The sequence below is a fragment of the Heloderma suspectum genome, chromosome 1 (assembly GCF_057233095.1).
Source record: "Heloderma suspectum isolate Gila_16-S chromosome 1, 16-S_ref, whole genome shotgun sequence".
NCBI classification, from domain to species: domain Eukaryota; kingdom Metazoa; phylum Chordata; class Lepidosauria; order Squamata; family Helodermatidae; genus Heloderma; species Heloderma suspectum.
In genome coordinates, this window is record NC_139458.1 from 211280620 (window position 1) to 211302531 (window position 21912).

At 45.2% G+C, this 21912-nt stretch overlaps 1 protein-coding gene across 1 annotated transcript in view; it reads left to right on the forward strand.

Annotated features, from left to right (window-relative positions):
* The first annotated feature begins 1158 nt into the window (after nucleotides 1-1158).
* The window catches only part of ICOS (inducible T cell costimulator), a 28562-nt gene continuing 7808 nt past the window's right edge, over nucleotides 1159-21912 (forward strand). The window contains exons 1-3 of the mRNA XM_084818408.1: nucleotides 1159-1322; nucleotides 8744-8797; nucleotides 9739-10077. Coding sequence (XP_084674534.1) covers nucleotides 1235-1322; nucleotides 8744-8797; nucleotides 9739-10077 — 481 coding nt within the window. The 5' untranslated portion in view covers nucleotides 1159-1234. The remainder of the gene's footprint in view (nucleotides 1323-8743; nucleotides 8798-9738; nucleotides 10078-21912) is intronic.

Here is a 21912-nt window from a genome sequence, read left to right on the forward strand (position 1 = left end):
GGACACCAGTGTGACAACCCCCCACCCCTCGAAGGCAACAGCAAAGAGAAGAGCTCCTGTTTTTTCTAACTCAAGTCTTGTTTAGTGTTTTGCGTGAAGCTCTTAAAAATTCCAAAGCAAATACAGAAAGGTGCTGTGGCTGGGAGAAAGTGGCTTATGACAGCCCTGCAGTGTAGTTTAACATGGGACATTGCTGGTCAGGGGACAGCTCTGACTGGCTTACAACAGTCCTGCAGTGTTGAACAGAGACATCATGCCCCTATTGCAGAGTGGGGGTTAGGCTGAAGCTGAGAGAGTAGCTGGAACATCTCTGTTCTGGCTCCTGCCCTGCGGACAGGAGGCTCTCCTCTTCAGACGTCCACCCTCCACTAGTACAGAGTGACAAACGCCACTAGGGACAGGGGTGGGACTGGAGCATCCCTTCTCTTCACACATCGATTTTAACCCCTTTTTTGAATGCCATCATAGGGCTAAAATGGGACACAGGTGAGGGAGACATAGCACAGAAGGAAGTTGAGGATGGGAAACAGGAAGACCAGAAAGGAGGACATTTCAACAGTCAAGATCTGAAATATTTTTTTAAAAGCATGTTAAACATAGTTTTCATGGCAGGCGATGGAATAATCTTCATTTTACCATGGAGACTCACTGTAAGGGCTGCTATCAGAATTTTATGAGTGTGCTACAAAAGCTGTACAAAGCCCTCCCATTTCTCTCTCTCTCTTCCCCCCCACATCAGACATGGGGGTTACCTGACACCCAGGGGCCTGTCACTAAGGTCCCCTGTATACCCTCCTGTCTGTAAGGCTTTCTCAACCTCCTTTTTTCCGCCTACAATGCAGGATCATGATAACTGCAGGATTATAGCAAGCATAAATAAAGATTTGCATAACGAATGCCGTCATCATCACAATTTATATCAGTCTGACTCTGCTCGGTTTGAGGTTAGTTTTCAAATCCAGGTTCACAGATGTAGCCTGGCAATAGAAATCTGTCATCTCAGTGCTATTATCAAGAAATGAGCTGGGGGAAAACCACAAATCTCACTTGGATAATGCCTTCTATGCTGACGTACCTATATTTCTACGGCTGGTGTTTAACATAAGGGGCAAGGCTTACTCTCAACAAAACCAAGATCAAAGGAAAGCTGTTTCCCTTGCTACTGAAAATTGAAAAAAGAAGAGTAGCATTAACTCTGCTTTAGTTTCAACCCACCCTCATCCCCATAGGATGAATGATCAGTGTTAGTGCGTGGTCAAGAAGTATGAAGTTAGACATTGTGACTTTCTGCTTTTTGTGCTTCCACTTTGAATCCCTGTATGGTAAGTGATATTCCAAACTCTGTTGGCAACAATTTGCTTTCATTTAATTGGTTTACAGACTCTAAAGCTGTGGGAGGAATGTTTAGTAAAAGAACAGTGGTAATTAAGGCTTGATGAAGAAAGGGCATCTAAACTTCCAGTGTGAATGATTTACATGGAAATAATTGCGATGGTCAAGATCTGAAAGAATCTTTTAAAAGCATGTTAAGCATAGTTTATAAAGTGCATAGTTAAACTGTGGAATTCACTACTACAAGTTGTAGAGATGGCCACCAACTTGGATGGCTTTAAAAGGGGGTTAGACACATTCCTGGAGGAGAAGTCTATCAATGGCTACTAGGCTTGAGGGCTCTGTGCTACCTCCAGTACCAGAGGTGGTATGCCAATGTACACCAGTTGCTGGGGAACATGGGTGGGAGGGTGCTGTTGCGCTCATGCCCTCTTTGTGATTTCCTGGTCGACAGCTGGTTGGCCACTGTGTGAACAGAATGCTGGACTAGATGGAACTTTGGTCTGATCCAGCATGGCTCTTCTTATGTTCTTATGCTCTTAGTTTTAAGATGAACTAAAAATCTTATGCTTTTAGTTTTAAGCTGAACTTTGTGTGGAGCAAAGTAGTTAATTCTGAGCATTGGCATGGAAGAAAACTTATTTCTTCCGAACATCTGTTGTGTTTCCTGTTTTTGAGGCAAAAACAGTATGTATTGCTTCCCTTTAACATAAAAACTGCTTCTGTGCCAGTGTACGGTACTGGTAACTTAGATTTGGTAGTGCTATAAAAACACTATTTTAACACTATTTAAAAAACACACATAACCATAGCTCAACTTTTTATTATAAAGCTAGACATTCTAGAAATTGACTCTTCAGATTTGGAGTTAAGCAAATTGATTTTACTAAATTATTACTGTTGAAAATGTATTGACAACGTTGCCAGTCAAATACACTTGGGTGGTGGTGGTGGTGGTTCCTGATTGTCATATATTTCCCCAACCCTTACGACCTCTGCAGTCAATCTTTATTTCTTTTGGTAAGCGAGCGTAGTTCTATATGATTTTTGTAATAACTCTTCCTTTGAAATGTTGTTTTCCAGTAGTTATTCCTGTATGTTATACATATATTTAAAATAAATATACGTTTTAACAAAACATAGCAATTCCTTCCCATTTGATGATGGGTTTTCATTGACCATTAGCCAACGTTTGAACATATCCACTCAGGGGTAAGTAAGACTTAATTCTTAGCTACTCTTATATGCATGAGTTTTCAACAGGAAGTAAAGTCTAAGTAGATCAATAGGAACGCTTCAATTGCCTGGGGGCAAGGACAGTACAAATTGCCACTTCTAAAAGTATTAATTAACAATTGCTGTAGTGATCAATCTGTATGGTGTTTAACCTGTTCTGGACTGCATTCTCCCTAAAGGATCAGGTCCACAATCTTAGGGTGCCTCTAGACCCAGCTGTGTTACTGGGGCTGGCACATGTGGGACTCAGTGCTTTCCACGGCACTGGCTAAGGCTGGTGCATGACCTGTGACCCCTCATAGAGATGTTTAACTTGGCCACAGTTATCCATGCCTTTGTAACCTCCAGATTAGATTGCTGTGGTGGTTTATGCGTGGAACTGCTTTTGATGACTTTGTGGAAACATCAATGAATTCAAAAGACATCTGCTAGGTTACTAATTGGGACTGTCCAAAGGGAACATCTCATGCCAATTCTTAAAGAACTACGTTGGCTCTTGGTCCATTTTGGGGCACAATTCAAAGTGCTAGTATTTACCTTTAAAGTCCTAAAAGACCTTGAGGCCTGGGTTATCTGAAGGATCTCCTTCTTCCGCTTGAGCCTGTCAGAATGTTATGGTCCTCAGCAGAGGATCTCTTTCAGGTTCCACTGTCTTCTGAGGTAGGCTGGCCAGTCTTACACACTGACAAAAAAGCAGACAAAAGAGGACATAGGGTTGCACAGAACATGCATATGCTTATGTATGTATGTGTGTGTGTGTGTGTGTATGTATGTGTGTATATATATATATATATATATATATCCCAATTTAGAAATAATTGCTATAATTTAAATAGAAATACAATACGTCTCACCAAAGTGGTGAAGACTGTGATCAGGTGACCTGTCTGCTGACCAGGAGCTAACTGTTGATGGGCAACTTCTCTTCCTTCTTATAGTTTGTCATGGTTCTTTATTTTTACATCTGACTTGAACTGGACAGCCCTTCAAATAGACACCTTCAAACAGAGACTGTCCTCTATAAAGTAGGACACCTGGCCACCCTGTGACTGAGGTGAGGCCCTGAACACCTTGGTGTTGACTGGAGAGAGGCTCTTCTCAGTCAAGGAACACACATGTGGAATGCCTTCTGGTGCCAATTTAATATCTTTTCAGGCCAGGCTTTCAACTATGTTATTTGAGTTGTTTGTTTGTTTTAAATATTTTTTACTGATCACTGTACTCTGTCCTTCTGTCTCTGTTTTAATTCTTGCTACTGAATTTTAATCTTTTTATTACTGTTGTGAGCCATGCTGGGAGTTGGTTTAGACTGAAGAGTAGGGCATACATATTTTAACCAACCAACCAACCAACCAACCAACCAACCAACCAACCAAATAAGGAATTGCCTGCCCAACTCAGCATCTTTGCTGATTATATTGTGTCATGTAGACCATGTAAAATATATTAAATTTATTATTATTATTAAGCTTCTAAAAAGTTTACAAGACAAGAAGAAAACAATACAAAAAGGGAATACATTGTCTCTTTACCTTCCTGTACAGTGCAATCCTATGCATGTTTACTGAGAAGTAAGTCCCACTGAGTTCAATGAGACTTACTCCAAGATAGGTGTGCATAGGATTGCTGCCTTAGTATTATTAAAATAAACTATAGCTCTCTTGCTGGTTGCTTATAAACATATAGATAAATATATGTTTTGGCCTTACATTTTGAGGTACTTTGAGATATCAAAGTATCTCATAACCATCAGTGCAAAGGCACTGATGCTTTATGTTATTGTGTGACTGGAACACACCCTGGTATTCTATTTTACTCTATGCTGCAGAGTAGCTGAGAAGAAGCAGGCACTGTCTCCCACTCATAACCCTCCTGTGTTTTCCCACCACTTCTTCCGCCTCTTTCCTTATCACAGAAAATCCATTAAGGAGGGAAAGTTGGAATGGCTGCACAAGGCCTTCTGAGTGGTAGTGCTCAGAAGGCTTCCCCAGCAGAGGGCTAGAAGCTCTCCATCCGGAAGCACCCTGGGAGAAAGGTTCCTGCTTGCTGTCATTCTGCCCTATGGGTACAAAATTTTCTCCAGGCCCTACAAAGCTCAGAGCTGATGGGTTTGTTGTGGGGAAACGAAGGGGTTTGGTTGACAGCAGGCAGCATCAGTTGTTGTGGGCTCCTAAGAACGTATGAGAGCTGCAACAGGAACCCTGGGCAAGAAATGGCTTCCCTCCCATTAGTTTCATAATCCTTAATCTATGCTCCCTGCTGGTCCCCTGTGCACTAAAAGAGCAGGTAGTGTGAGTTGGATGGATTTGGGATTACGCCTGTCCTGGGACTCGGCTTATCAAAAAGCTTCAGTTCATTTCTGTCTGACTGTACTAAATAACATGAAGCACAGTCTCTAGGCATTACATTATTTGTACATTCATACATGAAACTTCTAATTTTCAAATCGTAGAATCATTGTGTTGAAAGGTACCTCAGAGATCATCTAGTCCAGCCCCTTGCTCAATGCAAGCTGCTGCTACAGCACCCCTGACAGGTGGCCATTCAGCCTCTGGCTTAAATACATTGAGTGAAAGAGAATTCACCTCCCAAAGCCATCTGTTCCACTGCTGAACAGCTTTCACTGTGAGGAAGGTTCTCCTAACGTTTAGCTAAAATCTGCTTTGCTGCAGTTTCTACCTGTTGATTCTAGTCCTGCCTTGTGGAGCAACAGAGAACACATCTGCTCCATCTTCTGCATAACAACCTTTCAGCTATTTGGAGACCACTATAATGTCACCTCTTAATCTTCTCCAGGCTAAACATATCCAGCTCTTTCAATTGTTCCTCATAGGACTAGGTTTCCAGACTTCTCACCATCCTGGTTGCTCCTCTCTGGACACACTCGCCTGTCAATGTCCTTCTTAAAATGGGGCACCTAGAACCGGACACAGCACTCCAAATGCAGCTGGACTAATGCAGCATAGAGCGGAACAATTACTCCCTGTGATCTGGACACTGTTTCTGTTAACGCAGGCCAAGATTCCACTCACTTTCTTAGCTGCTGAATTGCACGGCTGGCTCATATCCAGCTTGTGGGCTACTAAGACACCTAGGTCCTGTGCCCATGAACAGCTGCCAAGTCAGGCCTACCCCCTCCTATACTTGTGTCTTTGATTTTTTTGTACCTAGATGCAAGACTTTGCATTTGTCTGTTGAATCTCAACTCGATAGATCCTGTCCAGTGTTCCAGCCTGCCTAGATCCTTTTGAATATTGATCCTGTCTTCTGTGGTGCTGGCTATCCCTCCCAGCTTTGTGTCATCTGCAGATTTGATAAGCAGCCCCTCTTCATCCTTATCCAAGTCATTTATGAAAAAGTTAAGCACCAGAGGGACTAGGGCAGAGCCCTGGGGCACTCCACTCGAGACCTCCCTCCAGGAGGATGCTGAGCCATTAATTAGCACTTGCTGAGTACAGTTGCTCAACCAGCTCTGGATCCACCTACCTGTAGTATTGTCCAACACATATTTTACCACCTTGCAAGGACATCATGGGAAACCTTGTCAAAAGCTTTGCTGAAATCAAGATCTGTGATGTCCACAGCATTGTTCCAGCAACCCTCTTGGCTGAGGCTTCTATGCCTGAGCTCACAGAGGCCCATCCAGGCTCAGTGGCACATCATTATAAGGCATTCTGGTAGAAACCGTTCTCATGAGTGGGCCTTGAGCGGGCTCTCCTTCACCTGGCCCAGCCTGTATCATCAGACACCAGCATTCTCGGTGGATCATAGCAACATAGGAAGCTGCCTAATACTGAGTCAAACCATTGGTCCATTTAGCTCAGTGTTGTTAGCACTGATGGCTCTCCAGGGTTGCAGGCAGGATCCTTTTCTAGCCCTACCTGAGGAAGCTGGGGATTGAACCTGGACCTTCTGCATGCCAAGCCGGGGCTCTGTCAGTGAGCCATAGCTCAGCTTTCCCTTCCCTCAGAAGCAGAGCTCTCGAGCTCTTGAGGGGGCAGATCTGAAGCCATCTCCTCTGAGACCCCAGGACCCCTTGGGTAGTCTCTGGGTCCTCTGAAGCATCCTGTTCCCCAGGGTCATCTGACTGGGGGCTCTAGGTTGTCGTCGTCTGCTGCTGCGGGAGTCATGACGCACATAGATATGCTCTTGAGATGCTACTGCAGAAGTTCTGCTACCCAGTCATCAGTATCAGGTAGAGAGTGAAATTTCGAAGCCTGTGATTGAAGTGATTTCGCCACTTTAATGACAACCCCAAGCTCCACTCACTGTCCTCTAGTTAGACCCTAATAGTGTATATATCGTGGAATAGTACATATATAATGCGCTCCTATACATCTCTACTAAAAGTAAGCACCACTGAGTACAAAAAGACATACTTTCGGGTAAGTGTGTATAGAATTGAAGCCACAATCTTCTGATTTTAACAATATTGACTAAAAATCCAGCAGAGAGTGAGGTCTTCAGGCCAGCACATTAGCATTGTAGAGCAGCACGGTAGAGTTGGTCTAGATCAAAGTTGTATCCAGAGTACTTTTCTGATGCAACTTGTGATGTATACATTTTTAAATACTCTCCCTGAGAAGCGAAATGAGAGATGAAATGAGAGAGCTCTGGAGATGCTGAGTGTGTTTTTAATAACATTCTATTTACAAATGCAGAAGCAGAGGATAGTGGAAGCAAACAGACTCCTATAATTTAGGAGGAGATCTACAAACCATGCATCAGATTCCTAGAGAGCAGCGTGTGCGCCTGTTAAGGCTGCATGCCAGTTTCATCTAGGGATGTTGGGGAAATCTGTTTGGGGGTGGAGTTTGATGGGTTTTCCTAGAGTTGCCCCCCTCGCCCCGGACTTCGTTCTGGTTCCCACTGTGGCACCCAACTCAGTCTTCAGTGAGTTGGGCCAGTTTGCAGATTTTTGGGCATTTTGCATATTTCCCCCTGCAGGTTCTGCAATGTGTGCAAATGTCTAAGCAATTTGTGCAAATTATGGCTGAATTTGTGCAGATTTTTGCTGTAATTGGGGCAAATTGCTCAAAATTTGTGGGAATTCCTCAGAGATTTGTGGGAATTGCTCAGAAATTTGCATGAATTGCTCAGAGGTTTGTGCAAATTCCAGAACCTGCAGGAAAAAATGTGCAAAAAAGTTTACGGAGTTCGAGGAAAAGCCCACAGGTCAGTCGCAAAAGCAAATAGAGTTGTACACGCCACGGAATTCCATCGAGTCAAAAAAGAACTTGATTTCCTAGTGGCAGATGTCCCTAGTTTCCGCTAACTCCAGCTAGAAAGAACAGCCCCTTCTAAAATTCAAATTGCAAATGAGCTCCAAACCCTTCCGCTGTGCTCTCTCAGTAAATTTGTGGGGTGTCAACTTCTGAAGGCTTGATTCCAGGCCATGTGGGTAAGGGCACAGGAACACAGGAAGCTGCCTTGTACTGAGTCAGACCATGGGTCCATCTAGCCCAGTATTGCCGACACTGACTGGCAGCAGCGGCTCTCCAGGATTTTCAGGCAGGATTCTTTCCTAGCCCTGCCTGGAGATGCTGGGGATTGAACCTGGGACCTTCTGCATGTCAAAAATGTGTGCTCTGCTACTGAGCTGCAACCCCTGCCCCCAACTGCCCCCAGACTGTTAAGGCATTTTTGGTAAAGTTCTTGGCCACTTAGTGACAATCTACCTATTGTGCAATTTGCATGAATGCTTTTCAAAGCTCAAATTGCAACTGTGGGGGTCCTCAATGAGGATTAGGACCATGGCACACAAGGAGAGGTTTTTAAATCCTTCTTCCCACCACAGTCCCAATGAAAATCTGCCCCCCCCCCCAGCAGCTATTATCTTTGGAAGGGAAGCTCCCATTGGTCCCAGTCCCCCCTCTGTCCGCTCTGGTCCTGATCCTGATCACCCCGCCCCCATGGCTTCAATTTAAACTTTAAAAATGAAACATTTTAATTGCATTCATGCAATTTAAATGATGAGCAGTTTGGCTTTCATTTGCAGTGAGGAATTTGGCCAAACTCACAGCAGTACTTTGCAATGACCACACTTAACTGTGCTAATTTATATGTGCTATTATTACATGCCACTCATTAACACACAGTGCAAATGCTTACAGAATTTGAATGTTTTTCCCCCATAAATGACAAAATGCCATTTTATTTTATTTCATCATTTTAGGCACTGAATACTGTTCGCTGAATTCATCCTGCATAGATCCGTGTAAACATGAAGGTACACTTGCTTTATGCATTTTAGTGGCATTATTTTAGGATGTCAGGCCATTTTGTACTAGTGCATATCTAGAGAAATGATACTACAACTAATGATGCCTGCAATTTTGCAGAACATTAGGCTACTTAAATCACAGGGAAATCAGTGGAATTTAAGCAGCATGTATATGGGTTTGTAGCGAATGACTACAATCTAGTGCAAGCTTAAGTCCCATTGAAGCCAATGGAGTTTGAGCATGACTGACGAATTCCAGGCTTTGGGGATTTTAGGACATAGTAACTGGAAATGATCTGCCTAAATTAACATTAAAGTGATAGATATAATACTGAGGGTTCAATTATTTAGGATTCTTGTAGATGATCTAGTCAGAATAAATGATTTTGCCTGGCATTTTGTCACATTTATAATTAACTAGCAAGTTCACAGCCCAGAGACCTTATCACCCAGCAATAAATGGTTGGGCTGGGCCCTTTCACTATCATGTCCCCTCTGGCTATCATTGGCTTAAATGCTCTGATGTCACAGAGGGACAAATCAGCTTTAGGCAAGACAGCTGAGGGCTAATGAAGACCTAAAACTGGAATTCTTAGGAAAGTGAACAACTTTCACTGAAATTAAACTGTATAAATATTGCCATAGGCTATGGGCATTCAACTGGGCATTTTTGGCCATGCAAGTCAGTTGAGTAGCTTTGGAAGATGTTATTGTTGGCCATAAAAGGATACAAATGTTCCATGCTACTTATGGTATGTCATGACATACATGTTATGAGACTAGAGGGATTAGGCATCTAGAAATAACATAGCCCCCTCCTTTGTTTCTCTTTGTTGTTCACCTTTTCCTCCAATGTTTTCCTCTTTTTTAAAAAAAGAAACAGCTGCTTATGTTCCCAGTTGCAATTTTCTTTCTTGCGCTTGTTGACCATTTCCTTCTCTCTCCAGATACCATTACCATCTCTCATTCTCAGTCCACTGATGAATTTCCAAGAGAAAACTTCATTTTTAATTGCTCCTTGCCTAGCACAGTGAAAGGTTTCCATATGAAACTGTTTAAGGGGCAGAACAAAAAAGAACTCGTCTGTGCTCTCTACATAGACGATGATGAAAAACATCCCAGCCACAAGAGTGGGTTCTGTGATCCAGTGCGTTCTGGTGATAAAGTATCATTTGTACTCAGGAATTTAAAAAGCAATCACAGTGATACGTACATCTGCTGCCTAGAAATCCTTTCCCCAGTTTTTAGTTGCTGCAAAGCAAGTGAAAAACATCTATATATCCAAGGTAAGTTGATACTCTTGTGTTTTTTTCTAATTGATACAGAAACAAAATAATTTATGATTTAAAGCACCAGAGAGAAAAAAACCCAGAATTCCACTTTCATCACATTGTTAAGGCTTGTACCAAATGAGCAAATCCCCACGGGAAGCAGTGTTTTAAGGCCCGCCCAGCACCTTGAAGCCACATCTCCACAGTGAGGAGACTAAGGGAGTGGGAACTTTGGGAATGGGTGGGGCTTCAGAGAGTGGGCAGAGACTCAGTGGAGGCCATTGTGGGCCAGATGAGGTGGCCTGGGCAGGCCAAATTTGGCCAGAGGGCTAGAGGTTCTGCATCCCTATTGTATGGTATGATGGAGAAACAATCACTCAGCCAGTTCACTGGGGAGCCACTGCTTCAAGGTGCTGGGGGGCCCTGTCGGGAAAGGCGAAGGGCAAGTGAAGCCAGCTCACCGAGGCAGCGCTTTCCCAGGGCTTTGCTGAGCCCTTGCCTTCCCCACTGCAGGACTGTGGCCCGCAACGTGCTTGCTTGGAACCAACTTGGCCCAAAGTCTGAAGACATTTCCCCACTCCCTTCCATATGAGCAGTTGTGTAATCTTTAAAAAAAATTAATGCCTCCACTTCCACTCTTCCCTGACCCAGTTACAGTGTCTCTTTAGACTCCCACCGCCATGTGGGGTTCAAGGAGAAAGGAGGTAGAAGATGCAGCTGGGAAGGTGATAGAAGAACGCAACAGACTTCTTCCCTCACTACTTCTCAGGGCTGCTTCCTAAATGCACGATCATTTGATGACTTGCATGTGTGAATGGAGTATCATAGATATAACACCAGAGACTGACCTGTTTCACACGTAACGAGAAGCTACCGTGGGGGAATTTCCCTCTGGGGTTTCTGGTTGCAGTGGTGGTTACCATTTTGAATATTCACGCTGTGGCAGGGTGTGGTGTAGCTTGTCGTGTCATATGAACCCAGCGAGGATGGGTTGTTGGGGTGCTTGACAAGCATCCAGAACCCATGGGCTGTTTTGGGTAGGGCTGTGCACTACCCCCCCCCCCAATTTGCTTCAGAGGCAGATTCGGATGTTCTGAATCAGCCCTAATTTGCTTCAGACCAATTCGAACCTGATCCAATTTGCTTCGGATTTGGATCCAAATCAAGATTTGGATCTCCGAATTATTTGGATTTTACATTTTCCCATTGACTTGCATTGGAAAACAGAAATGACCATAACTTTTTCAGTTTTGTGATAAATATATGAAACATGGAGTTTTGGCAGACCCAATGGAGGTGACTGAAACTGCCAATCTTTAGACAGTTTGGCCCAGTAGTTTTGTGCTAGGCACAGGTAAAATTTGCTATTTCAAGGATAGCTCCGTACAAAGAGCTATAATTCTTCAGTGCTTCCACAGAAGTGCATGAAATGTGGGCACCTGATAGCCCCAATGGAAGTGCTTGAACCTGCCAGAATTCTAGGGATGTACAAAAGTCACTTACCTTTACAATGAGGTGATTCATGGGGGGGGAGGCGCTCTGCACCTCCCCCCAAAATCCTAACTCGGCCAGCTCCACTCCGCAGCAACTCCGCGGAGCCACCAGCCGGGTGCATTCGCAGGCACCGTGTGGAGCCTGTGGACGCAAATGGCAGCGGCTACGGTGGCCGCCATTTGCGTTCCTGTTTTTTGGCCTATTTACGTAGCCTATCACGGCCAAAAAAAACAGCTCGGGGGGGGGGGAAATGGCGTAGCGGCCGCCATTTGAGTTCCTGTTTTTTTTGCTGAGATAGGCTACGTAAATATTTACATAGCCTATCATGGCACCCCTGTCTTTCGCCATGATAGGCTACATAAGTATTTACGTAGCCTATCACAGCAAAAATAGTAGGGATGTACTAAAGTCACTTACCTTTTCGCGGATGTGATTCGCGGTGGGGGGGGGAGGTGCTCCGTCCCTCCCCCTGGAATCCTCGACAGGGGGGAGGCGATCCGGTCCTCCCCCCTGGAATCCTGCCCAGCCGGCTCCGCTCCACAGCGGCTCCATGGAGTAGCCGGCCAGGGCCATCCGCACCTGGAGTTCCGGCCGCGGACAAGCTGATGCGGATGCAAAAGGCGGCTGCTGTAGCGGCCACCATTTGCGTCCAGCCAGGCTGCTGTGATAGGCTACATAAGTATTTACGTAGCCTATCACAGCAGGCAAAAAAAAAAAAAAACAGCGTACGCAAATGGTGGCAGCTACGGAGGCCGCCATTTGCGTTCCCTATTTTTCGCCATTGTATCCTACGTAAATATTTACGTAGGCTATTACGGCGGGGAAAAAAAGGGGAACGTAAATAGCGTAGTGGGCTATCATGGCTATAATGAAGAAGCGAATGGCGGCCGCAGACACGGCCGCCATTTGCAAGTCAACGCGGATGGCAGCAGGTAAGTGCTCCGTCTCGCGCTGCTTTCGTGGGTTGGGGGCTCTGTTTCATGCGCCTCTTGTGGGTTGGTGGGGCGGGGACTTGGTTCGGGGGGGGCGCTGAATGCACTGGCATTCGGCCTCACTGAGATCCGTGGCGGAATTCTCTGACATCCCTACAAATTTCAGACAATTTGGTCCAGTAGTTTTTATGCTAGCTATGCATAAAATTTCCTTTTCTCAGAAACTAAAACAAAAGGTAAAAACTGTTAAGCCACACAGGGGATTAGAGATCCTAATCAGAAGGTGACAATTAGAAGGTCGCTATCCCTAATGTCTGGTGTAGGGTTTTTTTGAAGTGCAAAAGTACTTTCCTTTTGTCTGTCCTGAATCTGCCACTGACCTGAGGCTCTCATTAAGGGAAGAAAGAAAAGTTAAACTTCTGTTTGGCTGCAAATTGCAATACACATTACCTGGAAAAGTCGCACTGACTGAACTCAGTGGGGCTTATTTATTAATTGCACTGCTGCACTTTCTCTACTCCATATAATTTTATAAATCTCTCCCCTTATTTGCCTTCCTTCTAAATTAAATGGCCCAAACACTGAAGCCTTTTATAGAAGAGTTGTTCCAGTTCCCTGATCATTTTGGCAGCCCTTTTCCCCAGGAAGGGTAAGAAGACGTAAACATTATAAAAAATACATATAGCCTAGCCTGATCATATTCTTCTTATGGTCATTTGATATACACCAGGGAAAACAAGCGACAGGCAAAGTGCCTTGGAAAATCAGCAAAAGTGATGATGCTTCATATTATGTGTATTGTATACTGCTTTGCCCCACAGTATATATTGGACTGTGTGTACTGCTTTGGCCACACACTGTTTGCTTGTGCACAGTAATATGTATGGTGCACTCACTCACTCACTCACTCACTCAACACAGCACAGCACAGCACAGCACCAACACACTCACATACACATGACCAAAAGAAAAGCAGACACAGAAAGAAAAAGCTACCTACAAGCTAAGGGGTGAGGGGAAGGGAAATAACACTAAAGCCTTACAGAAGAGAAAAGGGGTTGTTGTTGTTGTTGTTGTATTCTTTGGGTTTTTTTATAAGAATATAGAGAGGAAAAAAATGAGAAGTGAAGGAATAGTAATTGAGAAGGGCAGGGAGCCAAAGTACGAGCAGTACAAAGCAAGGAAACAAACTGCTGGGTTAAAAGTTTAGCCCTATTAGCACCTACATAGTCACTTTCCAAGGCTCAGTTCCTCCCTCTCAACTCCTCCTCTCTCCCTCCCTTCTCTAGAAAGTTGTTACATTTGCTCAGACAGGCTGTCTGGGCTTCAGAATTGTCAGAAGCAATCTAACCCACTTTGGATCTCTCCATCTTGCTTTGGACCACTCCGGATCTGCTTTGGATTCAGGGTCCAAATCTCCCTGATTTGCTTCAGGATTCAGAATTTGGACCAAAGCGGTGCACATCCCTAGTTTTGGGGTTGTGGGTGGTTTGTCAACCACCCTGAATAGAAGAGAAACATCTCAGAATGCTGAAACAAAGATTTATTTGTTTTGGGCTGTTTTTACAAATAAAATCTTTGTTTCAGCATCCTGAGACATTTCTGTTCTATTTGTGAGTATAATGTGAATGCTGTCCCACTTTTGCCCTTTTTTTCAGCCACCCCGATAACCTATCCTCGCCAGGTTCATACATAATGACAAGCTATGGTGCGTCCCCGCTTGAATATTCAAAATGGTGCCTGCTGCAACAAGAAGCCCCCCAGGGAAATTCCCCCATGATGGCTTCTTGTTATGTGCGAACTGGACCATAGTGTTCTCATTTCATATTGCACCACCTCAAATGCAATGCTTTACAGTGGAGTCAGTCCACACATCCAGCTATCAGTCATCATGGGTATGACAATCAAGTACAGGGGAATAAAGTAGGGGTGGATGAAAGTCCCTTACCTGTCGTTGAAGGACGTTCGCGGTGGGGGGGAAGCGCTTCGCTGCTCCCCCCGCAAAGTTCAGGCCGGGGGGGGGAGGCTTCCCGCCTCGCCCCGGCTGAAATTCAGGCTGGGGGGGAGGCTTCCCGCCTCGCCCTGGCCGAAATTCAGGCCGGGGAGGAGGCTTCCCGCCTTGCCCAGCCGCGAACGCGAAAGTTTTTTTTTAAAAAAACCAACGCCCCCTGATAGGCTACGTGACGATTCACGTAGCCTATCACGGCTAGATCTGCAAAGTCAGCTGTGATAGGCTACGTCAATCGTCACGTAGCCTATCACGGGTGACTTAAAAAAAAAAAAAAAGCGCGTACGCTAATGGCGGCCCCCATAGGGAGCCGCCATTCGCGTTCCTTATTTAGTCGCTGTAGTCTACGTAAATGTTTACGTGCTTTTTTTACGTACGTGCTTTTTTTTTTTTTTAAGTCACCCATGATAGGCTACGTGACGATTGATGTAGCCTATCACGGCTGACTTTGCAAATCTAGCCGTAATAGGCTACGTGAATCGTCACGTAGCCTATCAGGGGGCATTGTTTTTTTTTCTTTGATTGCAATGGCGGCGGCGGCAGCCGGTCGAAAGACCGGCTGCCGCTCCCACCCCGCTCAAACACCCGCCGAACCACCGGCCGGACCCGCCACCTGGAGGGACATTCGGTGAAGGTAAGTCCCGTCCCGGGGGTGTGTGTGTGGGGGGTTCGGAGGATTTCTCCCCGAAACTTGTTCGGGGGGCCGAACACGTTGGCGCTCGGCCCCCCGAAGTTTCGGGGAGAAATTCTCCGCCATCCCTAGAATAAAGTAATGTTGCACAAAATGCTAGTTTCGCCCCCTGGAGGCTAGTCCAATTTGCCCCAAAGAGGAGAGTCAACTGCAGGCTGGGTCCAACTCGATTTTATTGTTTGCAAACAGTTCGACAAAGGAGCTCATGCTCAAAAGCAGAGTTGACCCTGGGCAACCCCCGCGCTACAGTTTTATCACTTAGCCTGCATTCCTCAGCCAGCGTGTTACTTTTGATTGGTTGCCAGCGGTTTGCTTAGCAACCTTATCTTAGGGTTACTGTCTGCTCATTCCAGGCATGCGCAGCTCTTACAGTACTCCGTGCTGCTTAAGACACATACAATGGCTTTTAAGTTACATTTTTACTACAATTCCCCCCTCAAACGGCTTTTCTCAAATTTATACTCTCTTTGGTCCAGCGGTGGACTACGCACTTAAAGGCGCAAACTACTATCGCTGTGGCATTGACGGTTTTCTCTAAACAGCAAGTGAGGCCTAGGACGCCTTTGTTCTATCTACTAGAATGTTGACAACAAAAACACTTTTTTTTTTAAACTTTTGGAACTCAGTTTTGTTCCGTTCATCAGGAACCCTTGAAACGAGAGTGCCCTCTTTCTGTAGAGCTACTTGAGTCCTTTCAGGGGTTCATTATTCCAACGGTGACCTTCAGGTGGGTCAGCTTCCGGTGTGACCCTCTCTGGTGCAGGTGATGCCTTTATTCAGTGTGATGAATCCACTTTTTCCCTTTAGCGACTTTTATAGCAATGGGAGTGGTAAGTAGGATCTGAAACAGACCCTTCCGCTCCTTGGTAGGTGGTTCATCTTTCTAGGACTGGAGTAGCACCCAATCGCTGGGATTGAGATTATGGACTGGAGCATCTAAAGGCCAGGATTGGTGCGGTGTCGCAAACCTGTGAAAACAAAACAGACTGCAAAGCAGTAACATAACCTTGAATCTTAAAACTCTTACTTCTAAATTCACATTTAAGCTATCAGCCATAGGTAATATCGAAGGTGGGCGCTTATAGAACGTTTAAAGGGTGTCAATTTAATACTTCCCTTGGGGGTGCACCGTACTCGAGTCAAGGTGATTGGCAAGGCCTGTGGCCTTTCAACTTAATCTCTAAACAAATTTTAGTGAGCATCGTCTTTAAGGCGCAGTTCATCTTCTCAACTTGACTTGTAGATTGAGGTTTCTAAGGGGGGTGTAGCTTCTAGTTAGTTTGTTATGCCTGGGCCACTACTTGCGTCACTTGTCCAACAAAATGGGGCCCCTGATTTGATTCACTCTTTTCAGGTAACAAGAGCCTAGGGATTACTTTTTAACAGGATCTTGGCTACTGCCTGTGCGGTGCAGTCAATTGGTTTTATCATTACTAGCAGGTACCGATAGCCATGAGTCTGGGGCAACTCTGAAAAGTCAATTTGAAATCTCTGAAAAGGATAGTAAGCGCATGGGCGACTTCTCATTTGAGCTGGGGGCTCAAACATTTTTGAATCATTTTTGAGGCACAAAGGGCAGTCAGCCACTGTTCTCAGGTCTTGGTCTAACCTGAAGGAGCTGCTATCTGCCTCGGGCGCACCCAAAATCAGGGTGTTAAAGGGTGATGATCCCTTTATTAGCTAATCATAATTTTTGAACTTCTCAATGAGCGGCTTCAAGCCTGCACAGGTGGCTTTTTTCAGAGGATACTGCCTCATGCACACAGGGCTCTCCCTTTTTAAAGAAGATTTTAATTGGTGTTATGCATTTGGTTGGGCAGGGGTTCTGTCTGCCCACACACATGGATTAACATTCTCTAAAATCTCAGTCCCTTTGGCCTCTGACACAATCTCGATTGCTTGAAGGGCCATCTGCTAATTTGAGCCCTGCATTGCTGGCAGCTGTACTACAATCTGATTATCATGGAAGAAGATTTTAGCTTGCAGTTTTGTTAACAAGTCCCGCTCCAAGAGGGCAACCAGGTATGCAGATGAAACTACAAAGGCATGTTTCGGTATGTTATTTCCAGTCTTCGTGAGGAGGGGCTTACACACAGGTAATTTAGTTTTTTTTTTCTTTAATTCCTTTTACAGTTACATGCTTTCCACTTTCTCTCGCCGGGGGGGCTTCACAGGGATCATAGAAAATGTAGCTCCAGTATCTACTAGGGCTTTACAGTCCTTGCCACCAACCCTTACTTTTACCTTGGGATTGTCCCGAGCGTTTGTTCGTAGGGTGGTGGCCCTTCAGCTAGACTCCCCCCCACTGGAGGACCCTGTCAGCATTTGGCAGCCTTCAGGGTGAGTCTCTTTTCTTTTTTCTTTCAACTCTGGACAATCTTTCTTCCAATATCTCTTCTCTCGGCAATACGCACGTTTATTGAGCCCGGTCGGCCCTTTCCTTTTCTGCCCCCCTCCTCTGGTCGCTTCTGTGCTCTCAAGCTGCGGTTTATATCTCCGCCCATGGTGGCTGCCAGCATTGCCTTTTCCTTTTTCCAGGAATGGCACTCTTTTCATGTGCTCTCATGTGCACCATAGCTCTAAAAACTTCATGATCTGGGGTCTGATAAGGCTAAAGCAGGCGGTGATATTAAGGCTTGCTTCAATTTAAGAAAAGCCGTTTTTATTTTAATTGTCCACTTCTAGTGGGTAATATTTTTGTTAAAGCTTCATACGGGGGCTTCGCCCCTTTTTATGGCTACTATAGCCTCCCTCTTGTAACAGGCACACTTATCTTTTGGCTTGCCTGTTCTGCAGATCATGTTTCAAATTCTTTGTGCCATGCACCAGTTTTAACTCTTTGTCGTCTCTGCAAGTTAGGCTGTTTGCCATTGCTTCGACAGAGTCTCACTTGCTTAGATCTTCTTACTAATCTTAACGACACACATTTGGGATAAGCTTTTTGTCTGCTACTTTCTTCTGCCTTCTTTTATACCTTTTTCATATCATTAAAATCTAACACCATGACTGGAAAACATTTGTTTTGTATAGTAGGGCATGGAGGAGCAGATCTAACCATTATACTGCTCCTCTGACTGCATGGTCAGGGCCCATCAAAATTAAGGGAAGGGCATTCTCATACATGCAAAGAGTTCCAAGCCACCATTTTTGTATCTGCAACTCCACACTTCATGAGTTTTGGCAGAGTGTCAGGTTTGCCTCTGAGCAAATGGAACGTCAGAACAGTTCAGATTTTGAGAAAGAGCTGGAACACATGGGGCAGGAACTTTCTTAGGCTTTAGAAACACAGCTGGGCTTAGAAGTATCACGGTAGAGTGGGGGACTCTTTCCCTCTCACCTCTTAAGTTAAGAGAATTTGCTGCCCCCCTTTTTAAAGGGAAACTAACTTTCGTAGTTTCTCTTTGAACTTTTTGAAAGCTGTTTCCTTCGTAGTCTGTGAATCTCTAGCAATTTGCATATGTGTGCTTCATTAGGGTAAATGAAATTAAAGCCATGGAAATCATAGAATCATAGAATAGTAGGGTTGGAAGGGGCTTACAAGGCCATCGAGTCCAACCCCCTGCTCAGTGCAGGAATCCAAATTAGAGCATCCCTGACAGATGGCTGTCTAGCCTCGTCTTGAATGCCTCCAGTGTGGGATTGCCCACCACTTCCCTAGGTAATGGGTTCCATTGTCATATTGCTCTAACAGTTAGGACGTTTCTCCTGATGTTCAGCCGGAATCCAGCTTCCTGTCACTTGAGCCTATTATTCTGTGTCCTGCACTCTGGGATGATCAAGAAGAGATCCTGGCCTTCCTCTCTGGGACAACCTTTCAAGTACTTGAGGAGTGCTATCAGATCTCCCCTCAGTCTTCTCTTCTCAAGGCTAAATATACCCAGTTCTTTTGGTCAAATGCAGCTTTTTATCTGAGTGTTGAAATCACAAATCAAACTGTACACTGAGCTGATCACAAACAAACACACAATCTACAACAACGGGAGTACGCGAATGGCGGCCCCCATAGGGAGCCGCCATTCGCGTTCCTTATTTAGTCGCAAATAGCGTTGCCCTTATTTTCGCCGTAGTCTACGTAAACATTTACGTAGACTACAGCGACCAAATAAGGAAGGGGAATGGCGGCTCCCTATGGGGGCCGCCATTATCCATGCACTCTTTTTTTTTTTTTTAAAGTCACCTGTGATAGGCTACGTGATGATTGACGTAGCCTATCACGGCTGACTTTGCAAATCTAGCCATGATAGGCTATGTGAATCGTCACGTAGCGTATCAGGGGGCGTTTTTTTTTTCTTTCTTTCATTGCAATGGCGGCAGTGGCGGCAGCCGGTCGAAAGACCGGCTGCCGCTCCCGCCTCACTCGAACACCCGCCGAACCGCCGGCCGGGCCAGCCACCGGGAGGGACATTCGGTGAAGGTAAGTCCCGTCCCGGGGTGCGTGCGGGGTGCGGGGGGGGGTGCGGAGGATTTCTCCCCAAAACTTGTTCGGGGGGCCGAACACGGCGCTCGGCCCCCCGAAGTTTCGGGGAGAAATTCTCCGCCATCCCTAACAGACCCTGATATTTTAAGAACTTGCTCTGTCTTTGTTTCTTGATTTTGCCACAGTCTTTAAGACGTCAAACAAATCTCTTTCTTCAGAAGTTGCAACTTTTTCAACTGCTTTTGCTTCTTTTAACAAACTTGGATACGGTGGCAGACAAACTGTTTCTGGAGGGCCCCCTCTCTCCCCCAACAACCTCTCCTCCCAACCTAACAGACTGAATAAGACCGGGGGGAGCTCAGGGCACCTTGGGCAGGGTCTACCAGTCTTCAAGCTCCTTCCATGGGGCTTGAATCAGGGAGAACAGGGGCTTTGGGCTTCACCTCGGAGCATACCATCATGGCTTTACAATATTGAACTTTATATTCAACCTTTTCTCGCCTTCAGTGGATTTTGGTTGGCACTCATCCAAATGCTGATAACCTCACTTTCCCTGAGGCAAATTTATCTCTCACTACTTGATTCAGACACCACCCGGGGTCTCTTGCCCCTGCGGTCCTTTGCCAGTAACATATTTACACATTTACACTTCTGTAACTAAGGGGGATTCTTTCCGCACCAATTCAACTAACAATCAATATAGGCAAATTGATCCCATTGCCCGTTATTTACAACAATAACGTGCACTTTTCTAATTGTGGCCTCATTAAAGGAGCCGATATCTGGCCAGTTGACTCCAAACGATGGCCTTTCCAATTGACAGAGTGTAACCAGCTTGCCTTTCGACATCTTAGTGCCATAATTATCTTTGACTTTACTAAAGTTCTTTAGCATGCATCCCAAGGGAGTGGCAGAGCTTTCTAAATGGGAGCTACCCGATCCCATTGTGCCTACCTCTATTTGAAACCATACATGGAGCCTGACAAACCTCCGACACTTACACGGAGTCTGACAAACCTCAGACGCTTACACAGTCTGACAAACCTCAGACGCTTACACAGTCTAACAAACCTCAGACGCTTACACAGAGTCTGACAAACCTCAGATGCTCCGAAGGCAACTCAAACAGAAAGACAGAAGGGAAATCAGGTACTTACTCTGCCCAGCACCCTAGTACCGTCTCTTCAGACCCGTTCAGCCTGGTTGACTCAATCAATGGAGCCCACGCCTTTAACCTCCTGGGTGTCCCGACCCTCGTTCTCTGGTGCCGTGGCAGACCTCAAAGGCGGTCCGGCGCGCCCCACAGGCACCTTCGCCGGTTCTGTCGTTTGACCCCAGGGTGGTCCAAGGGACTCCTGACTAGCTCGCCAATTGTTGCACAAAATGCTAGTTTCGCCCCCTGGAGGCTAGTCCAATTTGCCCCAAAGAGGAGAGTCAACTGCAGGCTGGGTCCAACTCGATTTTATTGTTTGCAAACAGTTCGACAAAGGAGCTCATGCTCAAAAGCAGAGTTGACCCTGGGCAACCCCCGCGCTACAGTTTTATCACTTAGCCTGCATTCCTCAGCCAGCGTGTTACTTTTGATTGGTTGCCAGCGGTTTGCTTAGCAACCTTATCTTAGGGTTACTGTCTGCTCATTCCAGGCATGCGCAGCTCTTACAGTACTACGTGCTGCTTAAGACATATACAATGGCTTTTAGGTTACATTTTTACTACAGTAATGTATATTAATGTATGGCCCAGGCCTTCAGTATCCACTACAACCAACAGAATGTCTGGCCAGACTTTCCCTCCTGTTGATGGACCCTGCTAATATGTGTTCATAAAGCTATTGCTGAAGGCCACTTGAAATGTTCTAGACTGGGGTTGTTGTTGTTTTTTACTGATGGGTTTTAAATGTAATTTTAACAGTGTTTTTTGATTGCATTTTAATGTGATTATTTTATAATTGTAAGACACTTTAGCAACCAGTTGGCTAAAAAGTAGAATGTACATGGGAGAAATAAAATAGATATTTTGGGGAATGCCAGCTGCCTCTGACTTTTTGAGCCAGACATTTCCCTATTCTAAAAACATCTTATTTGTTAAATGGAAGTTAAGTGTCAAATTAAAAAGGCTGTTGTTGTTTTTAAAACAAGAGTGGAAGCCAGAGGAGTGCAGGCGAGAGAACCAAGGGCACATTAGGAGAGCAGGCCCAAATTTGAAAGGCCTCTTGTACCTTTAAGAGATGCAAAGAAGGGGGAAATTCTGTCAAAGGCAGCTTCTTTTGTCATTGAAACACTGTGGTGAGAAAAGCCACATCGGGTAA